Source organism: Plecotus auritus (genome assembly GCF_963455305.1).
Source record: "Plecotus auritus genome assembly, chromosome: 1".
NCBI classification, from domain to species: Eukaryota; Metazoa; Chordata; class Mammalia; order Chiroptera; family Vespertilionidae; genus Plecotus; species Plecotus auritus.
The window spans coordinates 139357112-139374938 of NC_137770.1; the positions used below are offsets into that span (position 1 = coordinate 139357112).

Consider the following 17827-nt stretch of genomic DNA (forward strand, 5'->3'; position numbering starts at 1 on the left):
GTGTTTTGTGTTTTTTTTATGAGTAGTAGATTCTCCCATTATTTTTACGTGAAATATAAACAAGCCATTTTTCTTCAGAATATAAATTGTGAACCATAACATTTTCTTTACTTAGCATTCTCCCTGGCCTTCCCTCCGCTGTCCATACTTTTCTTTTTAAAAGCTCAGTTAGCATTGTCCTTAATCTACAGACTAAAAATGTGTGGTGTCCAGTGCTAGCCCATAAAAAATGAGAGTTCTCTCCATAGAATTATCCCTGTTATATGTCTCAGCCCAACAGCTGTAACAGAGATGAAACCTGGGCAAGTAATAGTCCCTTGTAATTAAAGCAACAAGAAAGAAAACCAGTAAGGGGCAAATGTCAATTGCTGTCATGATACACTCTTAGCATAATTACAGTTAAAGAGCTTTTCCTCAGGCCTCGGGTAAAAAAGTCCCTTGCCTATCGTGTCTCTATTTTGAAAAGTGTCAAGAAATGGATAATTGTGAGCCAGCAAAGAACAAGGACAACATTTTCTTCCTAAAAAAGACCTAACTGAAACCCAAAGGAATGTAAATTATGTAGAACATATTGGCCATGATTTCAACCACTTTTGTCTTTATTAAAGGGGCTATTTTTATTTCCAAGAAATTGAAAGTTTTTTTAAAAAGAGAGACAGATGTGCCCTGGCCTGTTTGCTCAGTGGTTAGAGCATTGGCCCATGGACCAAAGGGTCTTTGATTCGATTCCTGGTCCAGGGCATGTACCTCGTTGCAGGCTTGATCCCGGGCGCTGGTCGGGATGCGTGTGGGAGGCAATCATTGGATGTGTCTCTCTTACGTCAATGTTTTTCTTCTCTCTCTCTCTCTCTCTCTCTCTCTCTCTCTCTCTCTCTCTCTCTCTCTCTCTCTCCTCTTTCCTCCTCTCCACTCCAAAATAAATCAATGGGAAAAAATATCCTTTGTAAGGATTAAAAAAGAGAGAGATTGATGAAAATATGATAGACACGAATGCCAACTAAAAGAATGACCTATTTAAAAGAGTGCCATCAAGAGTTCCACTAACTGATCATACCCTGATCACCAAAGTTTCTATGAAGATCAAGATCCATCCTTACAAGGCTCCCTGGTGTGTTCAGTGAAGCTTGCTGATGGCTTCACCAACTTGAGCCTGCAGGTAGAAGCACTAGCAGGTAGAGGGACTGTTGGAACTAGAAACACTGAGAATCATTGTCCACACAAAGTGGACATCCCATAGGCACGTGGCAGCAACACCACTTGGAGCCAGCACAGGAACGAATGCCCTCAGTGATTAAATCCTATGAAGGGGCCAAGGAGATGGGCCCAATTCATCCAAGAAAGGCTTAATTGTGGTCACAGACCTCTGCTTAGGAAGCCAAGATGTTACAGCACATGTACTGGTTTATAAAGAGCACCTTGTTCTTCATAGATTAGCAAGTGAGCAGTGGATGTGAATGTTAACATGGCTCACCCTATTAAATATGAAATGTGTTATTCTGTCCACTAGGAGGCATGCTAGCACCATCCCAGAACTACCCACTTCCATGGGATGTATTCCTAAATTCCAGCCTATTAGAATAACAAAGCAAAATCAGTGTGGGCTCTCTGGATAAAAGCTTCTATATGTAAGTGTATATGGGTAGATATATATTCCAAAGGTGTTATGTTTTCAAAATTGCTATTTTTATATAGCCCTAGTATTTAAAATGCAAGTATATGTGGACTCCAGAAGAATGCATGCAAAGCAAATTATAGATGCCAAAAGGAGGGGATAAAGAGAACTTAAACATCAGGATTATTAGAGAACTAATAGAATTCCATGATGTTATAGAACTTGAAGGAAATTTAGCAGCTTATAATTCATAGAGGCCCGGTGCACAAAATTCGTGAAGGGGGGGGTGTAACTCAGCCCAGCCTGCACCCTCTCCAAACTGGGACCCCTTGAGGGATGTCCGACTGGCCAGTAGGATCGGGCCTAAACAGGCAGTTGGACATCCCTCTCACAATCCAGGACTGCTGGCTCCCAACTGCTATCCTGCCTGCCTTCCTGATTGCCCCTAACCGCTTCTGCCTGCCAGCCTGATCACCCCCTAACCACTCCCCTGCCAGCCTGATTGATGCCTAACTGCTCCCCTGCCAGCCTGTTTGCCCCTAACTGCCCTCCCCTGCAGGCCTGGTCACCCCAAACTGCCCTCCCTTGAAGGCCTGGTCACCCCTAATTGTCCTCCCCTGAAGGCCTGGTCACCCCTAACTGCCCTCCCTGCAGGCCTGGGTCCCCCCCAACTGCCCTTTCCTGCAGGCCCAGTTGTCCACAACTTCCCTCCTCTGCCAGCCTGGTCACCCCTAAATGCCCTCCCCTGCAGGCTTGATCGCCCCCAACTGCCCTCCCTTGCAGGCCTGGTCCCTCCCAACTGCCCTCCCCTGCTGGCCATCTTGTGCCAGCCATCTTGTGTCCACATGGGGGCAGCCATCTTGTGTGTTGGAGTGATAGTCATTTGCATATTACTCTTTTATTAGGATAGAGGCCTGATGCATGGGTGGGGGCCGGCTGGTTTTCCTTGAAGGGTGTCCCAGATCAGGGTGGGGGTTCCCTTGGGGCGTGGGGCACCCTGGGCGAGGGGCCTGTGGTGGTTTGCAGGCCGGCCACACCCCCCGGCGACCCAAGCAGAGGCCCTGGTATCTGGTATTTATTTATCTTCTATAATTGAAACTTTGCAGCTGTTAGCAGAGGCCAGGGCGGGCGGGAAGCTTGGCTTCCTCCATCGCCAGGGGCAACCCAAGCCTGCTCTCTCCAGCTCTGTGGCTGCCGCCATTTTTGTTGGGATTTATCTCCTTTAATTGAAACTTTGTAGCCTTGAGCGGAGGCCAGGGTCAGCCAGGGCGGGCAGGAAGCTTTGCTTCCTCCATCGCGGGGGGCAACCCAAACCTCCTGCTCTCTCTAGCTCCATGGCTGCTGCCATTTTTGTTGGGATTTATTTACCTTCTATAATTGAAACTTTGTAGCCTTGAGCGGAGGCCAGGGCGGCCAGGGCGGGCGGGAAGCTTAACTTCCTCCATCGCAGGGGGCAACCCAAGCCTCCGGCTGGCTCCAGCTCTGTGGCCGCTGCCATAATTGTTGGGTTAATTTGCATACTCGCTCCTGATTGGCTGGTGGGCGTGGCTTGTGGGCATAGTGGAAGTACGGTCCATTTGCATGTTTCTCTTTTATTAGATAGGATTCTACTAAGGACACCATTACTTCACTCTGTTTTTAACCACTCACAGTATTTTAGTGGAAATAGTAATAAAATCTAAGAGAGGGCTATCTAGGATTGTTTTGTGGCACTGGTTGGATATTAACATAGGAGTAATCTTAAATGATTGGCTGTTTATTTATATACATAGTCATGCCAAATACAGCCTGTAGCTTTCCAGTGAAGGTATGACTTGTTCTCCAGAAAATCTGATGGGAATGAGACCTGAGAGGTCTGGTTGCCATCCAGTGTTATTCAGTCTGATTGACAGGGGCTAAGCTGGAATTTGAACCAAGAACTGGATATGGTATTCCTACATTCAGTTTTTCTCTTTTTTCTGAATTTATGTGGGGCATGTGGCTGGAATCAATAAGCTGTCTTTCTATTATTTTTTTTAATCTTTATTGTTCAGATTATTACAGGTGTTCCTCTTTTTTTTCCCCCATAGCTCCCCTCCACCTGATTCCCCACCCCACCCCATGCCCTTAACCCCTGCCACTGTCTTCATCCATAGTTGTAAGATTTTTGTCCAATCTCTTCCCGCACCGCTTCCCCCTGAGAATTGTCAGTCCACTCCCTTTCTATGTCCCTGATTCTATTAGATTCACCAGTCCATTCTGTTCTTCAGATTTTTTATTCACTTGATTTTTAGATTCACTTGTTGGTAGGTATGTATTTGATGTCATTTTGTTGTTCATAATTTTTATCTTTACCTTTTTCTTCTTCTTCCTCTTCTTAAAGAATACCCTTCAGCATTTCATATAATCCTGGTTTGGTGATGATGAACTCCTTTAGCTTTTTCTTGTCTGTGAAGCTCTTTATCTGACCTTCAACTCTGAATGATAGCTTTGCTGGGTAGAGTAATCTTGGTTGTAGGTTCTTGCTGTTCATCACTTTGAATATTTCTTGCCACTCCCGTCTGGCATGCATAGTTTCTGCCGAGAAATCAGCTGACAGTCGTATGGGTACTCCCTTGTAGGTAACTAGCCATTTTTCTCTTGCTGCTTTCAAGATTCTCTCTTTGTCTTTTGCCCTTGGCATTTTAATTATGATGTGCCTTGGTGTGGTCCTCTTTGGATTCCTCTTGTACGGGGTTCTGTGCGCTTCCTGGACTTGTAAGTCTATTTCTTTCACCAGGTAGGGAAAGTTCTCTGTCATTATTTCTTTTAATAGGTTTTCAATATTTTGCTCGCTCTCTTCTTCTGGCACCCCAAAAATTCAGATGTTGGTACGCTTAAAGTTGTCCCAGAGGCTCCTTACACTATCTTCATATTTTTGGATTCTTTTTTCTTTTTTGTTTTTCTGGTTGGGTGTTTTTTGTTTCCTCATATTTCAGATCTTTGGTTTGATTCTTGGGGTACGTTGATCTACAGTTGAGTTTCTGTATATTCTTTATTTTAGACAGTGTATTCTTAATTTCTGACTGGTCCTTTTCCATTTTTTTGGCATTCTCATTAAGATCCTTAAAGGTCTCACTAAGTTCCTCAGAGGTTTTTAGAAGATTCTTGAGTAACCTTATAAATGTGGTTCTGAACTCTATGTCATCCAGTAGTTTGCTTTCCTCCATTTCTTTCATTCGTGACATGTTTCTCTGTCTCTGCATTTTGCTGCTTCCCTGTGTTGATGGAGTAGCTTTGTGTGGTAGGTGACCTATAGGGGTCAGTAGCTCAGCCTCCCCCATCACCTGAGGTGGACGCTCTTGGTACACCCCTTTGTGGGCTGAAGGCAAAGTCTTGGTGTAGTTAAGCCTTGATTGCTGTTGGTACACTGGGAGGAATTGACCTCCAGGCCAATTGGCTGTGAGGACCCGCTGTGTCTATAATGGAAGAACTGCTGCGCTGGAGACACGCTTATGGTGCAGGACTTGTTTCAGTGGGGCTTTGGTGCTCACTGAGTCTGCCTCTGGAATGTGTCACTTATGGATGTGAGGAGTTGAAATCTGGTGTCTCACACTGACCACTAGGTACACTGGCTTCTGGATCTCTAATGGGGTGCAGGTCAGCTACTGTCTGAGGCCACCCAGCAGGCACTACAGTGAGAACTACAGTTTTCTCCTCTTTGTTTGGGGTTTAGGGGTTTTGGAGCTGTCTGACCTGGGCTGCAAGTTTGCTAGGTTAAGCTGCGATAGGGCAGGCCATTCATATGCTAAAGCCGCTGCTTGGAGCTTGGGTGGGTTTGTAGGTTGTGCGGGCGGGGTCTCAGGTCGTCACTAGCTAGGGTGTGGCAAACAGCGATGGCTGCCAATTAGCCGGCTCTGCGTCTCCGACTGCATCCCCGCGTCCTGCGCCCCAGCGCTGTAAACAATTATTCCTGTGCGCAGCTCTGCAAGCAAGTCACCCTCACTTTCCGACGCGATGGCAGATAGTCCAGCTTCTCCCCGTAGGAGTTTGGGTCCCCCGCGTCTCCCCAGAAACTGGATTTCAGAGTAATTGGGGGCTTGTCTCCCTTCTGGTTGAAAAAAGGAACACCTCCCGCCAGCCCGGATCGCACGCCCCCGTACCTCAGCTTTTCAGCACTTGTGCACGTCTCGATGCTCTTTTCTCTTTCCTTCTAGTTGTAGAACTTCCATTCATCCAGCTTTCCCGTGGTTCTGGGTGATAGACGTTTTGTCTTTTAGTTGTAGTTTTGAAATAGTTGTGCAAGGCAGCAGTTTAGGTGTTTACCTACGCCGCCATCTTGGATCCTCTCTTTCTATTATTTAGTTTTCAATGATACAGAGTGCCACCACAGAACTTTATGTGGGTCATATTTATAAAATACTGTTTTTGGGTTATGTTATTATTATCCAATATACAGATAGACCTTATTCAGATTTTGCCAATTGTCCTAATACTGTTATAACAAATGGAAACAATTTTTTTCTGGTCCAAGATCCAATCCATGCTCTTATGTTGCATTTAATTGTTGTGCATCTGTAGTCTCTTTTGTTCTGGAACAACTCTTATCTTACTACTAGTGAGGTTCACTTGGTCACCTGATTAGGGTGGTGCCTGCCAGATTTCTTCACTTTCAAATTCAAACTCCCAGTCTCTGGTTTTAGCATCTATTTATAATCCTTTCCTGAGACAGTTATTACTATGCTGGTTGCCAAATGAATAATTCCATTATTCCTCTATATCACATTTCTACATTGAGTTGGTATTTTATTCTAAGGAAGTTTTTTTTTAATCGTCACCCGAGAATATTTTTTCCATGGATTTTTCTTTTTTTTCAGAGAGAGTGGAGGGGAGGAAGAGAACTACCCACCTTCATGGGATTTATTCCTAAATTCCAGCACTATTAGAATAATAAAACAAAATTAGTGTGGGCTCTCTGAATAAACGTTTCTATATGTAGAAATATATGGGTAGAGATATTCCAAATATTCTTAGAGAGAGAGAGAAACATCGATGTGAGTGAGACACATTGATTGGTTGCCTCCCACATGCACCCTGATGGGCTGGGGATCAAGCCTGCAACCCAGGTATTTGTTCTTGACCTGGAATCAAACCTATGGACCAATGTTCTAATTACTGAGCCAAATCGGCCAGGGCTATTTTAAGGAAGATTTTTTTCTATGGACTCTTGGTTTCTTATTTTATTCTTTGGATTATAATCCTTTATTGTTATTTATTTTAATGCCAATTGCCCCAAATTTAACCAGTGGGGAAGGCCCTTTAACCCTGCTCCTGTGTCCGATGAACATATCCCTAGTATTTGTAATTGTGAACTATTGGAAACCTAAATGCCTGAGTGGCTAAGGAAACCATGGTATGTCCACACAATGGGATACAATTCTTTCAGCACTTCCTTTGTTTCTGGGACCTCTATCTGGCTTTCTTGTGGGGGATCAATGTAGACGCTTCCTCTCCCCTCCTCCCGTTTTGGTTTTTACTGTCTTTGTTCCCTAAAACTGGACCTGAGCATGCTCAGCAGAGCAATAGGAACCGCACTCAGGTGGCCGGTGCCAGCTACTTTTTTGGAGTTTTAAGAAAGACTTAGCTAAAAGTCTTACTACGGAGTAGACCGCAGGACCTGGGAAGATCCTTTGATAATGAAAGAACAATATTTATGTCTAAAGCATGAGGCTTTAGGCAATTACAAACATTTCAGAAATAAGTGGAATCACTAAAAACCTTTTTTAAAAACAGACTAAAAATGAGGAAATATGTATGGCATCTTTGTGTGTATGATTATATTAGATACCATATCCCTAAAAATAAGGACTAGATCTAGAAAGATAACAAAGAGAACTAACAATTGGGACAACTGTCAAGTGCTAGAAGCCAGAATTTCACATATTGAAGTCTCTTTATTTTGCATTTCAAAATTAGTCTAGTGTAGCTTGGCTTTTCCTAAGCAGTGGGAAAGAGGGTTTATCCTGTGAAAAAAGGGAGAGAAAGGATAGTTTTCTTAGAATTTAAGGAAATTATCTGAGACTAAAATCCTTTCATTAAGATCACAGGTAGAGTTGACCCTTAAACAACACAGGTTTAGACTGTGCGAGTTCACTTACATGCAGGTTTTCATCCAGTAAATACTGTAAATGTATTTGCCTTATGATTTTCTTCACACTTTTCTCTAACTTTATTGTAAGAATACAATATACAGTATATATATACATAATATTCATAACATGCAAAATATGTATTAATCTGTTATTTCTAAGGCTTCAGTCAAGAGTAGACTATTAGTAGGTAAGTTTTGGGGGAGTTAAAAGTTATATGTGGCCCTGGCCGGTGTTGTTCAGTGGTTAGAGAGTCGAGCCATGCACCAAAAGGTCACAGGTCGATTCTCGGTCAAGGGCACGTACCTGGGTTGCAGGTTCAATGCCCAGCCCAGTTGGGTTGCGTGCAGGAGGCAACCAATCGATGTTTCTCTCTCTCTCTTCCCTTCCTTTCCTCCCTCCCTTCCGCTCTCTAAAAATCAATAGAAAAAATATCCTCCGGTTAGTATTAATTGAACAAAAACAAAAAAAAACAAGTTATATGTGGATTTTTACTGCCTGGGGGTCAGCACCCATAACACCACATTGTTCAAGGGTCAGCTGTACTTGCACATGTTTGATCTCCTGATAGCAATATTTCCTGGTTGTACACCATCTAGCCTCACTGCCTCTTACTTAAGGGAAAGGATGTCTGACTCCTGCCATGTAGTGTCTGGCTGCCTCGCTCCTGCCTGCCAGCCACTTATCTTGGAATTCTTTTTCTGTTCCAGGTCTCTGTCCTAGGATGCCCTGACCCAGTGGTGCATGAGATTGCCTATCAATATGGAAAAAATGTGGGAATAGCCTTTCAGGTTGGTCCGCTTTGTAAGACTGGCCTGTCAGTACAGTGGGAAGCATGGCCGTGATGTTGGGATGGTGGTGCTTATGACATTCCTTTTGTCCTTTCACTAGCTAATAGATGATGTACTGGACTTCACCTCATGTTCTGAGCAGATGGGCAAGCCAACATCAGCTGATCTGAAGCTCGGGTTAGCCACTGGCCCTGTCTTATTTGCTTGTCAGCAGGTATGTTTTAGACAAGTCCCTTGGACACACTGCTGTGCAGCCCTACAGAACCAGTATCCTCCAGGCACAGCTAATGGGAAGTTTAGATAATATTTAGGAAAGCATCTAGGTCAGAGACCTCTATCTAGATTTGATCCTGGCTCTGTGACTGAGATGTTGGGGTCAATCATTGCACCTCTAAGCTTTATGTTTCCTTTTGTAAAACTGAGATGATTACAACCTTCATGCTAGGGTTGTTGTGAGGATTAACAGATAATATTCATGGAGATACTTTGTAAATTAAGTGCTGTATGCATTTAAGATTGCATTTTGATTATTTCCATGTATTTGGAGCACTGACAAGGTGGTTTCCACATCTTGATTATAGGGCTGGACTTTGGGTGTGCCTCAGAACCCCTTACAGGAAGGGCCTCCAAGCTTAAGAAATTCTGAGAAATTCTCCAGTTCCAGAAGTTTAATGGGACTGTTTGCTGCTCTCAGAGAGCCTCGGGCATTGCCTCAAAATGTCAAGAAGTCAGTGGAATGCACTGCTAGAACCCCATAGTTCCTTCTTCCTCCAGATTGAGGGGCTGACAATTAAGGAAGTAAGTAAAGCTGCCTTCATATTCATAAAATAGATGAAAAGCTTAGGAGGCTTCAAAGATACTGCAGTGACTTGCAGGGCAGACAGTCCCATAGCCTGCTCTGGACGTTCTGGCTTTGCCAAATGTCATTGGAAGAAGTGGGACATTGGCTTCTATTTAGACATCTTTTTAATAGATTTTATCTTAGTAGTATGTAATTCATTATTTTGCAAAGCAGTAAGATGTTCATCACTATGCCATGAAATTAAAAATTAGCTCTTTGGTCTGAAATTTTAGTAACTTTTAGTATTTTAGCAATTTTGCCTCTATACTTCCCCAAAATTTACAAAGATAAATCATGCCTTCCGTAGAACTCAATGATTCTATTTGAATATTATAGAAACCAGTGACCTTGCTTTTGATCTGTTTCTGACCAAAAAAAAGGAAATATTATCTTTTTCCCCCAATCTAGTACATCCATAACCAGGACAGTTCTTCTCAGAAGAGGTTGATGGCTTGGGGGACTGGACCAGGTTACCTTGGGTAACACACTAGTGGACAACAGTCAGTTGAGGAATGAGAGCTGTGCGATATGGGAGCACTTTGTGGAAGCATCTATCCGCATTACTGGGCTCCATCCTCTCAGAATTTTGAGGCAGAGAAGTGAAAGATGTGCTATAAAAGGGTCTTTTCTCCTATTGAGACTAATTCGCCAGCCCAAAACTCAAGAGTGTTAATACATTGCCAAGTTCTGACAAAAATTTATAAAATCCCCTTATATAAATTAAAGCATGAGTGAGGAACATTTTCTTTACCATTAAGCCACAAAAACAAAGTATTCATGAGCCATGTAAAGGTATGCCTGAGATTAGAAAGATCAGTTACTGGTTACCATCTACACAATTTAAAAAATCAATCTACTCCTCAGAACATGGGAGTAAATGTGAATAAAGAAGAATAAGATGGCCCTGAACGGTTTGGCTCAGTGGATAGAGCATTGGCCTGCGGACTGAAGGGTCCCAGGTTCAATTCCGGATAAGGGCATGTACCTTGGTTGTGGGCACATACCCAGTAGGGAGTGTGCAGGAGGCAGCTGATCGATGTTTCTCTCTCATCGATGTTTCTAACTCTCTATCCCTCTCCCTTCCTCTCTGTAAAAAATCAATAAAATATATAAAAAAACAAAGGCTCCCTTTAAAAAAAAGGAAGAAAGAAGAAGAAGATGGACTGATTGCACCAAGGTTCAACCAACTTGGTCAATATCCCTTTAGCTAGGCTCTGAGGTTATCTAGAGGACTAAGGGACAGGCCTCTCCCTGAAGCACCTCACAGTCTACTGAAAAGCAGTCTTAATTCTTCCTATATAATAAAGAGGTAATATGCAAATTAACCCTCACAAGATGGCTGCCTACAATCAGGCCAGCAGGGGGGTTAGTGAGGGATGACCAAAAGACGGGTCTCTTGTGCATTTATAAATTGTTTTCAAGTAAGCTTACACTCTACTAAAGATTACACTGTCAAAAACAGGATTCTTGGCCAGAATTTGGGGGTAAAACAAGTTCCAGAAACAACAGAATGTGCAGTATCTCCATTTAACAAAAATACATTGTTTTCATAGTTTGCAAAGGATTCTTTTAGATATTATCTCTAATCTAACAAATCCTCTTTTGTAGTATTATATCCATCCTACAAATAAGTGATGCTCAAACTTGGCCAAAATTAAACATTTAGTAAAGAGCACAGCAGGCAGTTAAACGCTCCAAGTCTTCTAAGACCACTGTTCATGTTATTGCACAGCATAGCATTGCTGCCACTGTTGTAAAAGCTAGTGTCTGGTGAGCTGGTCTCCAGTAGGTCTCCCCACAGAATAGGCATGGCTCTGAAAATGCACTGACAACACTCACAGAAGAGCCTGTGTGTCAGCTTTCATGGTTTGTGATTAACCTAGCCATTTAGTGGAGAAGTTAGCTGTAAGATGTTTGTGCTCTTTGTCCATAAGCAGGTGAGCTTTGTTTGCATATTAGAAAAATCTATGTTTGAACTTCTCCATTTGTGACATTGAGTCTCACTTGGACCAAGACAATCAACCTTGGGAAGTGGCTTTTCCTTTTTTTTTTTTTTTTTTTTTTTAATAAATCTTTATTCAGATTATTACAATTGTTTCTCCTTTTTCCCCCCATAGCTCCCCTCCACCCGGTTCCCACCCCACCTTCTGCCCTTACCTCCCCCACACTGTCCTCATACATAGGTGTATGATTTTTGTCCAGTCTCTTCCTGAACCCCCCCATACCCTTTTCCCCCTGAGAATTATCAGTCCACTCCCTTTCTATGCCCCTGATTCTATTATATTCACCAGATTACTCTGTTCCTCAGGTTTTTAATTCACTTGATTTTTAGGTTCACTTGTAGATAGATTTGTATTTGTTGTTCATAATTTTTATCTTTACCTTTTCCTTCTTCTCTTCTTAAAGAATACCTTTCAGCATTTCATATAATACTGGTTTGGTGGTGATGAACTCCTTTAGCTTTTTCTTATCTGTGAAGCTCTTTATCTGACCTTCAATTCTGAATGATAGCTTTGCTGGGTAGAGTAATCTTGGTTGTAGGTTCTTGCTATTCATCACTTTGAATATTTCTTGCCACTCCCATCTGGCCTGCATAGTTTCTGTTGAGAAATCAGCTGACAATCGTATGGGTGCTCCCTTGTAAGTAATTAACTGTTTTTCTCTTGCTGCTTTTAATATTTTCTCTTTGTCTTTTGCTCTTGGCATTTTAATTATGATGTGTCTTGGTGTGGTCCTCTTTGGATTCCTTTTGTTTGGGGTCTGTGCGCTTCCTGGACTTGTAAGTCTATTTCTTTCACCAGGTGGGGAAGTTTTAGGTCATTATTTCTTCAAATAGGTTTTCAGTATCTTGCTCTCTCTCTTCTTCTGGCACCCCCATAATTCTGATGTTGGTACGCTTGAGGTTGTCCCAGAGGCTTCTTACACTATCTTCAACTTTTTGGATTTTTTTTTTTTTTGCTTTTTGCTTTTTCGGTTGAGTGTTTTTTGCTTCTTTGTATTTCAATTCTTTGACTTCTTGTGTTCCTCTAGTCTGTTGTTGGGTCTCTGTATAATATTTTTTATTTCAGTCAGTGTATGTTTAATTTCTAGTTGGTCCTTTTTCATATCTTCGAGGGTCTCCTTATATTTATCGGCCTTTTCTAGGATATTCTTGAAAAGCCTTATAACCGTGGTTTTGAATTCTATATCCAGTCGTTTGTTTTCCTCCATTTCTTTCTTTTGTGATCTGTTTCTTTGACGCCGCATTTTCACGACTTCCCTGAGTTGGTAGGGTAGATTTGTGTGCTAGGTTTCCTATATGGCCCAGTGGGTCGGCCTCCCCAGTTAACCTGAGGTGGACACTTTTGGTGCACCCCTTTGTGGACTGTGTGTACAGCCTTGTTGTAGTTAAGTCTTGATTGTTGTTGGTATCACTGGGAGGAATTGACCTCCAGGCCAGTTGGCTGCAAGGATCAGCTGTGTCTATGCTGGGAGAAGTTCGGTGCTGGAGACTGCCTTATAGGATTAGACTTGCCAAATTGCAATAGCTTCTGTGCTCAGCTTGGATGGGGTGGAGTCTCAGGGCGGAGCAGACAGTCTTGGCTTCCAGTCAGCCTTGCCCTTGCACGCGTGCGCGCCTGCAGACCTCTGCCTTCCCCGGCTCCTGAGTCTCCGCCCGAGAGTCCAGATTCCCCCCACAAGAGCGTGGGTCCCCAGGGGCTCGCCTGGAACTGGGGCTCAGTGCAGTCAGGAGCTTCTGACTCCCTTCCACTAGGGAAAGCCTGTGGCACCCTCCGCAGCCTTTGTACACACTGGCGCGTGCGCCTCCAGAACCCTGCCTACCGGGGCTCCCCCGGGTCTCCGAATCTCCGGGTGCCTTTCTCTCTACCTGACAGTCCAGACTCCCCCTGTATGAGCCTGGGTCCACGGGGTTTTGCCCGGGACTGGGGTTCAGTGCAGTCAGAACTGGGGTTCAATGCGGTCGGGGGCTTCCTTCCCCCTTCCACCAGAGAAAGTCAGCCAGGCTCTCAGCCACCCTTCCTCTCTGCGCACACAAAGACCCTTTGCCGTACCTCCAATTCTCTGTGAGCTTTTCTCTTTCCTTCTAGTTGTAGAATTTTCACTCAGCCAGCTTTCCTGTGGTTCTGGATGGTGTCCGTTCTGTCTTTTAGTTGTAGTTTTGAAATTGTTGTGCGAGGCAGCAGTTTAGGTGCTTACCTATGCCGCCATCTTGGTTTCTCCTGGCTTTTCCTTTTTAACTTAGCACGGGGAACTTGGCATTTGTTGGATCCAGCAACTTGATAGAAACATTCTCTCTGGAATTCACTATTTTTGACATCTCTCTGAAGGGGTTCCTTTTTTCTTTTTTTTTAATCTTTATTTTTGAAAGCATTATATATGTCTTCCTCTTCCCCCCATTGACATCTTCCTAGACCATTCCCACTCCCCACCCCAGCCTTCACCAACCTATTATCTGTGTCCATGGGTTATGCATATATGCATGCAAGTTCTTTGGTTGATCTCTTCCCACCCACCCACCCAGCCATCGCTGCCTTCCCTCTAAGATTCCACAGTCTCTGAAGGGGTTTCTTGATAACAGTTGATACAAGAAGTTTAAGAAAAGGTTGGAGATTTCTAGAGAGGTCTCCGTGATGACAGTGTCCTTTCATGAGTATGTGTGTACATATTTTCTTTAAGAACAAAAACCTCAGGTTAAATCTTTTATGTGTGTTTTGTTTTGTTTCTTATCCTCACGCAAGGATGTTTTTCCATTGATTTTTAGAGAGAGTGGAAGATAGAGGGAAAGACAGAGAGCAATACCGATGTGAGAGGAACACATCAATGGGCTGCCTCCTGCACACGCCCCGACTGGGGCTCAGGCTGGGGAGGAGCCTGCAACCGAGGTACAAGCTGTTGACCGGAATCAAATCCATCTACAGGCCAACGCTCTATCCAGAGTCAAACTGGGTAGGGCCTAAATCTTTAAAGAGGATATAGGTCTCAGATTTTGAAATCTTCAGAAACAAAATGGAAGTGGTGTGTGTGTGTGTGTGTGTTTGTGTGAGACTTGGGTTCTCAAATATCCTTTAAGAGACCTTTTCCTTTCTTCCTCTGCTTCTCTTATTTACTAAGTCTCCAGACCTAAATGTCAGACCATAGCTGTACTTCCAGCTGCCATCACCATCACCAGCCCCTGCACCAGCTGCACAGGCTTCTGCTATTGTGACTAGTTGGTGCCTTAAAGAGTGACCTACGTTTTGTTTAAGCGCACTCCAGTTTATTGATCCTTTGTAGTTTAGTTTATGGTATTGCTTAGATTTCAGAGTTAGAATGTGGTTTTCCTACTTTTAAAAACAGAGACTGGGCCAACAAAACTTTTCTTATTTCTCAGTAAATCTGCAGGCAGGCAACTGTTCTTCCCGTTATGTTTCTCATTTCTTCTCCAATACACATGAAGGGGACAGAGGAGTGTCTAGGGAAGAGTCTGATATTTGCATAGTTAGACTGCACACAATACATGTTTCAAAGGAAGGACATAGTCACATTTAATGCAAATATTTTTTTTCAAATTTTGCTTTATCAATGCTTTTTATAGTAAAAGGAATTAAAAAGCCATGTAGTCAGCACATTTTACCACACTTGTTGGTATTGCAGAAAAAACTCATAACCATAAACAAGGTGATTTTACCAGATGCCCAGAATAGTAGTGCATCAGCTTTGAGAATATAAGCTTCTAGAAAGCCAATTTTGGAATGTGGTATTAATTTTTAAAATGCTTTTATAGCATGGAATACTATGCAGCAGTAAACAAGAGAGATCTCTTACCCTTTGAGACAGCATGGAGGGACCTGGAGAATATTTTGCTAAGTGAAATAAGCCAGTCAGAGAAAGACAAGTATCACATGCTATCACTCATATGTGGAATCTAAAGAACAAAATAAGCTGATGAACAAAATAGATCCAGGGGCATAGAAGCATGGAACAAACTGTGGAATCTCAGAGGGAAGGAGGGGGAGGGTGGGTGGGAAGAGATTAACCAATGAATTTATATGAATACATGCATAACCAATGGACACAAACAATAATGTAGTGAAGGTGTGGGCTAGAAGGGGTCAATGGGGAAAGGGGGGGCGTATCTGTAATATTTTCAACAATAAAGAATTTTTTTAAATGCCTTTTAGCCTGGCTGGTATGGCTCAGTGGTTGTGTGTTGACCCATGCCCTAAGAAGTCTCTGGTTCAATCCCCAGCAGGGGGCAGCCAATCAATGCATCTGTATCGATGTTCTATCTCTCCCTCTCCCTTCCTCTCTGAAATCAATAAAAAGGTTTTTTAAAATGCCTTTTAACAACTGTTAAATTCTGTGGTTAAAATTTTAACTGCTAAAATAGACTGCTTTGAGCTTTCCTGGTTTGTTTCCTGTGAAGCTTAAATTATTTTATTCTTAAAAGAACAGTAACTAAAGCAAATTACTGGTCTTTATTTAATAACTAACCGGATGCTGGCTCTTTAAATATTTTGAGTAACTTAGCAGCCTATACCTATTTAGAACTTCGTTCTGACACATCCTTAGCTCTGAAAGGAACACTCTTAATTCCTCATCTGCCATCCTCTGTTTGAGGTTTCCCGTGTGTCCTATTTTTTTTTTTTTTTAAATAGTTCATTTTGTACATGAGGCTGTTTAAAATGGACTAATTGAATTTTATTTTATTTTATTTTTTTTAAATATATTTTATTGATATTTTACAGAGAGGAAGGGAGAGGGATAGAGAGCTAGAAACATCGATGAGAGAGAAACATCGACCAGCTGCCTCCTGCACACCTCCCACTGGAGATGTGCCCGCAACCAAGGTACATGCCCTTGACCGGAATCGAACCCGGGACCCTTCAGTCCGCAGGCCGACGCTCTTTCCACTGAGCCAAACCGGTTTCGGCCCGTGTGTCCTATTTTTGTTTCTAGGATTACTCACACCGTGGTGGTGGTTTCAGTATAACAACTTATTTCACCCTTCAGGCTCACTGCCAGGGAAAAACCATGGCAACTGCTGTAAGCACTGACGTATCCAAGTCCAAACACCATTTGACTTCTTACTCTGTGGAACCATAAGCTGTTAGAGCTACTGGATTTTGGATCATGTAGTTCAGCTCCTCCATGACATAGATGTGGAGGCTAGGCCCCATGAGGAACTCACTCAGCTGTGGCAGCACCTACACAAGAGGCTGGATCTGGAAAACGGTGCCCTGGCTTACTAGCTCTATTATTGGTGACAGCTCTCCTAAATTGTTGCTGTCATAGAAGATAGGTTTTTCTTTCTTCAATGCCTTTTGTGCCTGTTTTCTCTTTTCCTCTTATTACTACCATCAGCTTAACACTGGTCTTCTTTATAATTTACTACAGTAACCTGACTGGTATTTCTACCTCTCTCTCCTCCAAGTCAATGGTTTTTCAACCTTGGATGCACAATAAAAACACCTGGAGAGTTTTTAAAATCCTGATGCCAGGGCCAGACCCAAGCCAATATAATCAGTCTTTGGGAGCAGGTCCAGGCAAGAGTATTATAAGCCCCCAAGTGATTCCAGTGTGCACTCAGCAGTGAGTACCGCTGTACTGATCCAGTCCACTCCACAAGCTGCTAAGGCAGAGCTCTGCTTGTAATATCTACTACTCAGAAACCCCAGTAGCTTTTAAATGTCACTCAATTTATTGATTTTTTTTTTGGGGGGGGGGGGTGGGGGAGAGCAAGCGAGCATGGAAGGAAAAAGGATAGAATGATGGAAACATCAATGAAAGAATAACATTGGCTGCTTCCTGCATGCCACCTACTGGGGACCAAGCCCGCAACCTGGGCATGTGCCTCCACCAGGAATCGAACTGGTGACCTCTTGGCTCATAGTTGGACACTAACCCACTGAACCACACCAGCCGGGCCAAATGTCACTCAATTTAATACTAAAAGTAGAATGCCTAATTCCCACCCTCATCCTAACCCAGTGATTCTGAAAATGTTGGCAGACACTAGACAGGAGTGGGCACACTTTTTGACTCGAGGGCCACAATGGGTTCTTAAACTGGACCGGAGGGCCGGAACAAAAGCATGGATGGAGTGTTTGTGTGAACTAATATAAATTCCAAGTAAAGGAGCGGAGGGGAGAGCAAGAGAACCCTACGCTCTTTCAGCTCCGTGGGCCGGATAGAACAGCTGAACGGGCCGTAGTTTGCCCACGGCTGCACTAGAACCTGTGAGAAATGCATGCTCCCCTACCCCAACTGAATTAAAAACTTGGGGTGATTCTGGTGCAATCACAAGTTCGAGAACCATAAAAGAAGTTAGGAGATTTTACTACTTAGCAGTGGGCCATGGATAGAACAGAACATCCCGCCCTGTCCCTGGGCATGGAAAATGGGTGTCTTTCTTAGCTCTGCTTCTTTAATTGCTACAATTTACTGCTCCCCGACATGAACAAATCACCTTTTTGTTTTTCCCTACTGTCTCCTA

At 43.2% G+C, this 17827-nt stretch overlaps 1 protein-coding gene across 3 annotated transcripts in view; it reads left to right on the forward strand.

Annotated features, from left to right (window-relative positions):
• The window catches only part of PDSS1 (decaprenyl diphosphate synthase subunit 1), a 51875-nt gene that overhangs the window by 30005 nt on the left and 4043 nt on the right, over nt 1-17827 (forward strand). Inside the window, exons 8-9 of one of the 3 annotated variants that reach the window (XM_080652602.1) lie at nt 8430-8510; nt 8611-8724. The exons of the other annotated variants lie outside the window; for them this stretch is intronic. Of the exons in view, the coding sequence (XP_080508728.1) occupies nt 8430-8510; nt 8611-8724 (195 nt within the window). The remainder of the gene's footprint in view (nt 1-8429; nt 8511-8610; nt 8725-17827) is intronic. 3 annotated transcript variants of the gene reach the window in all.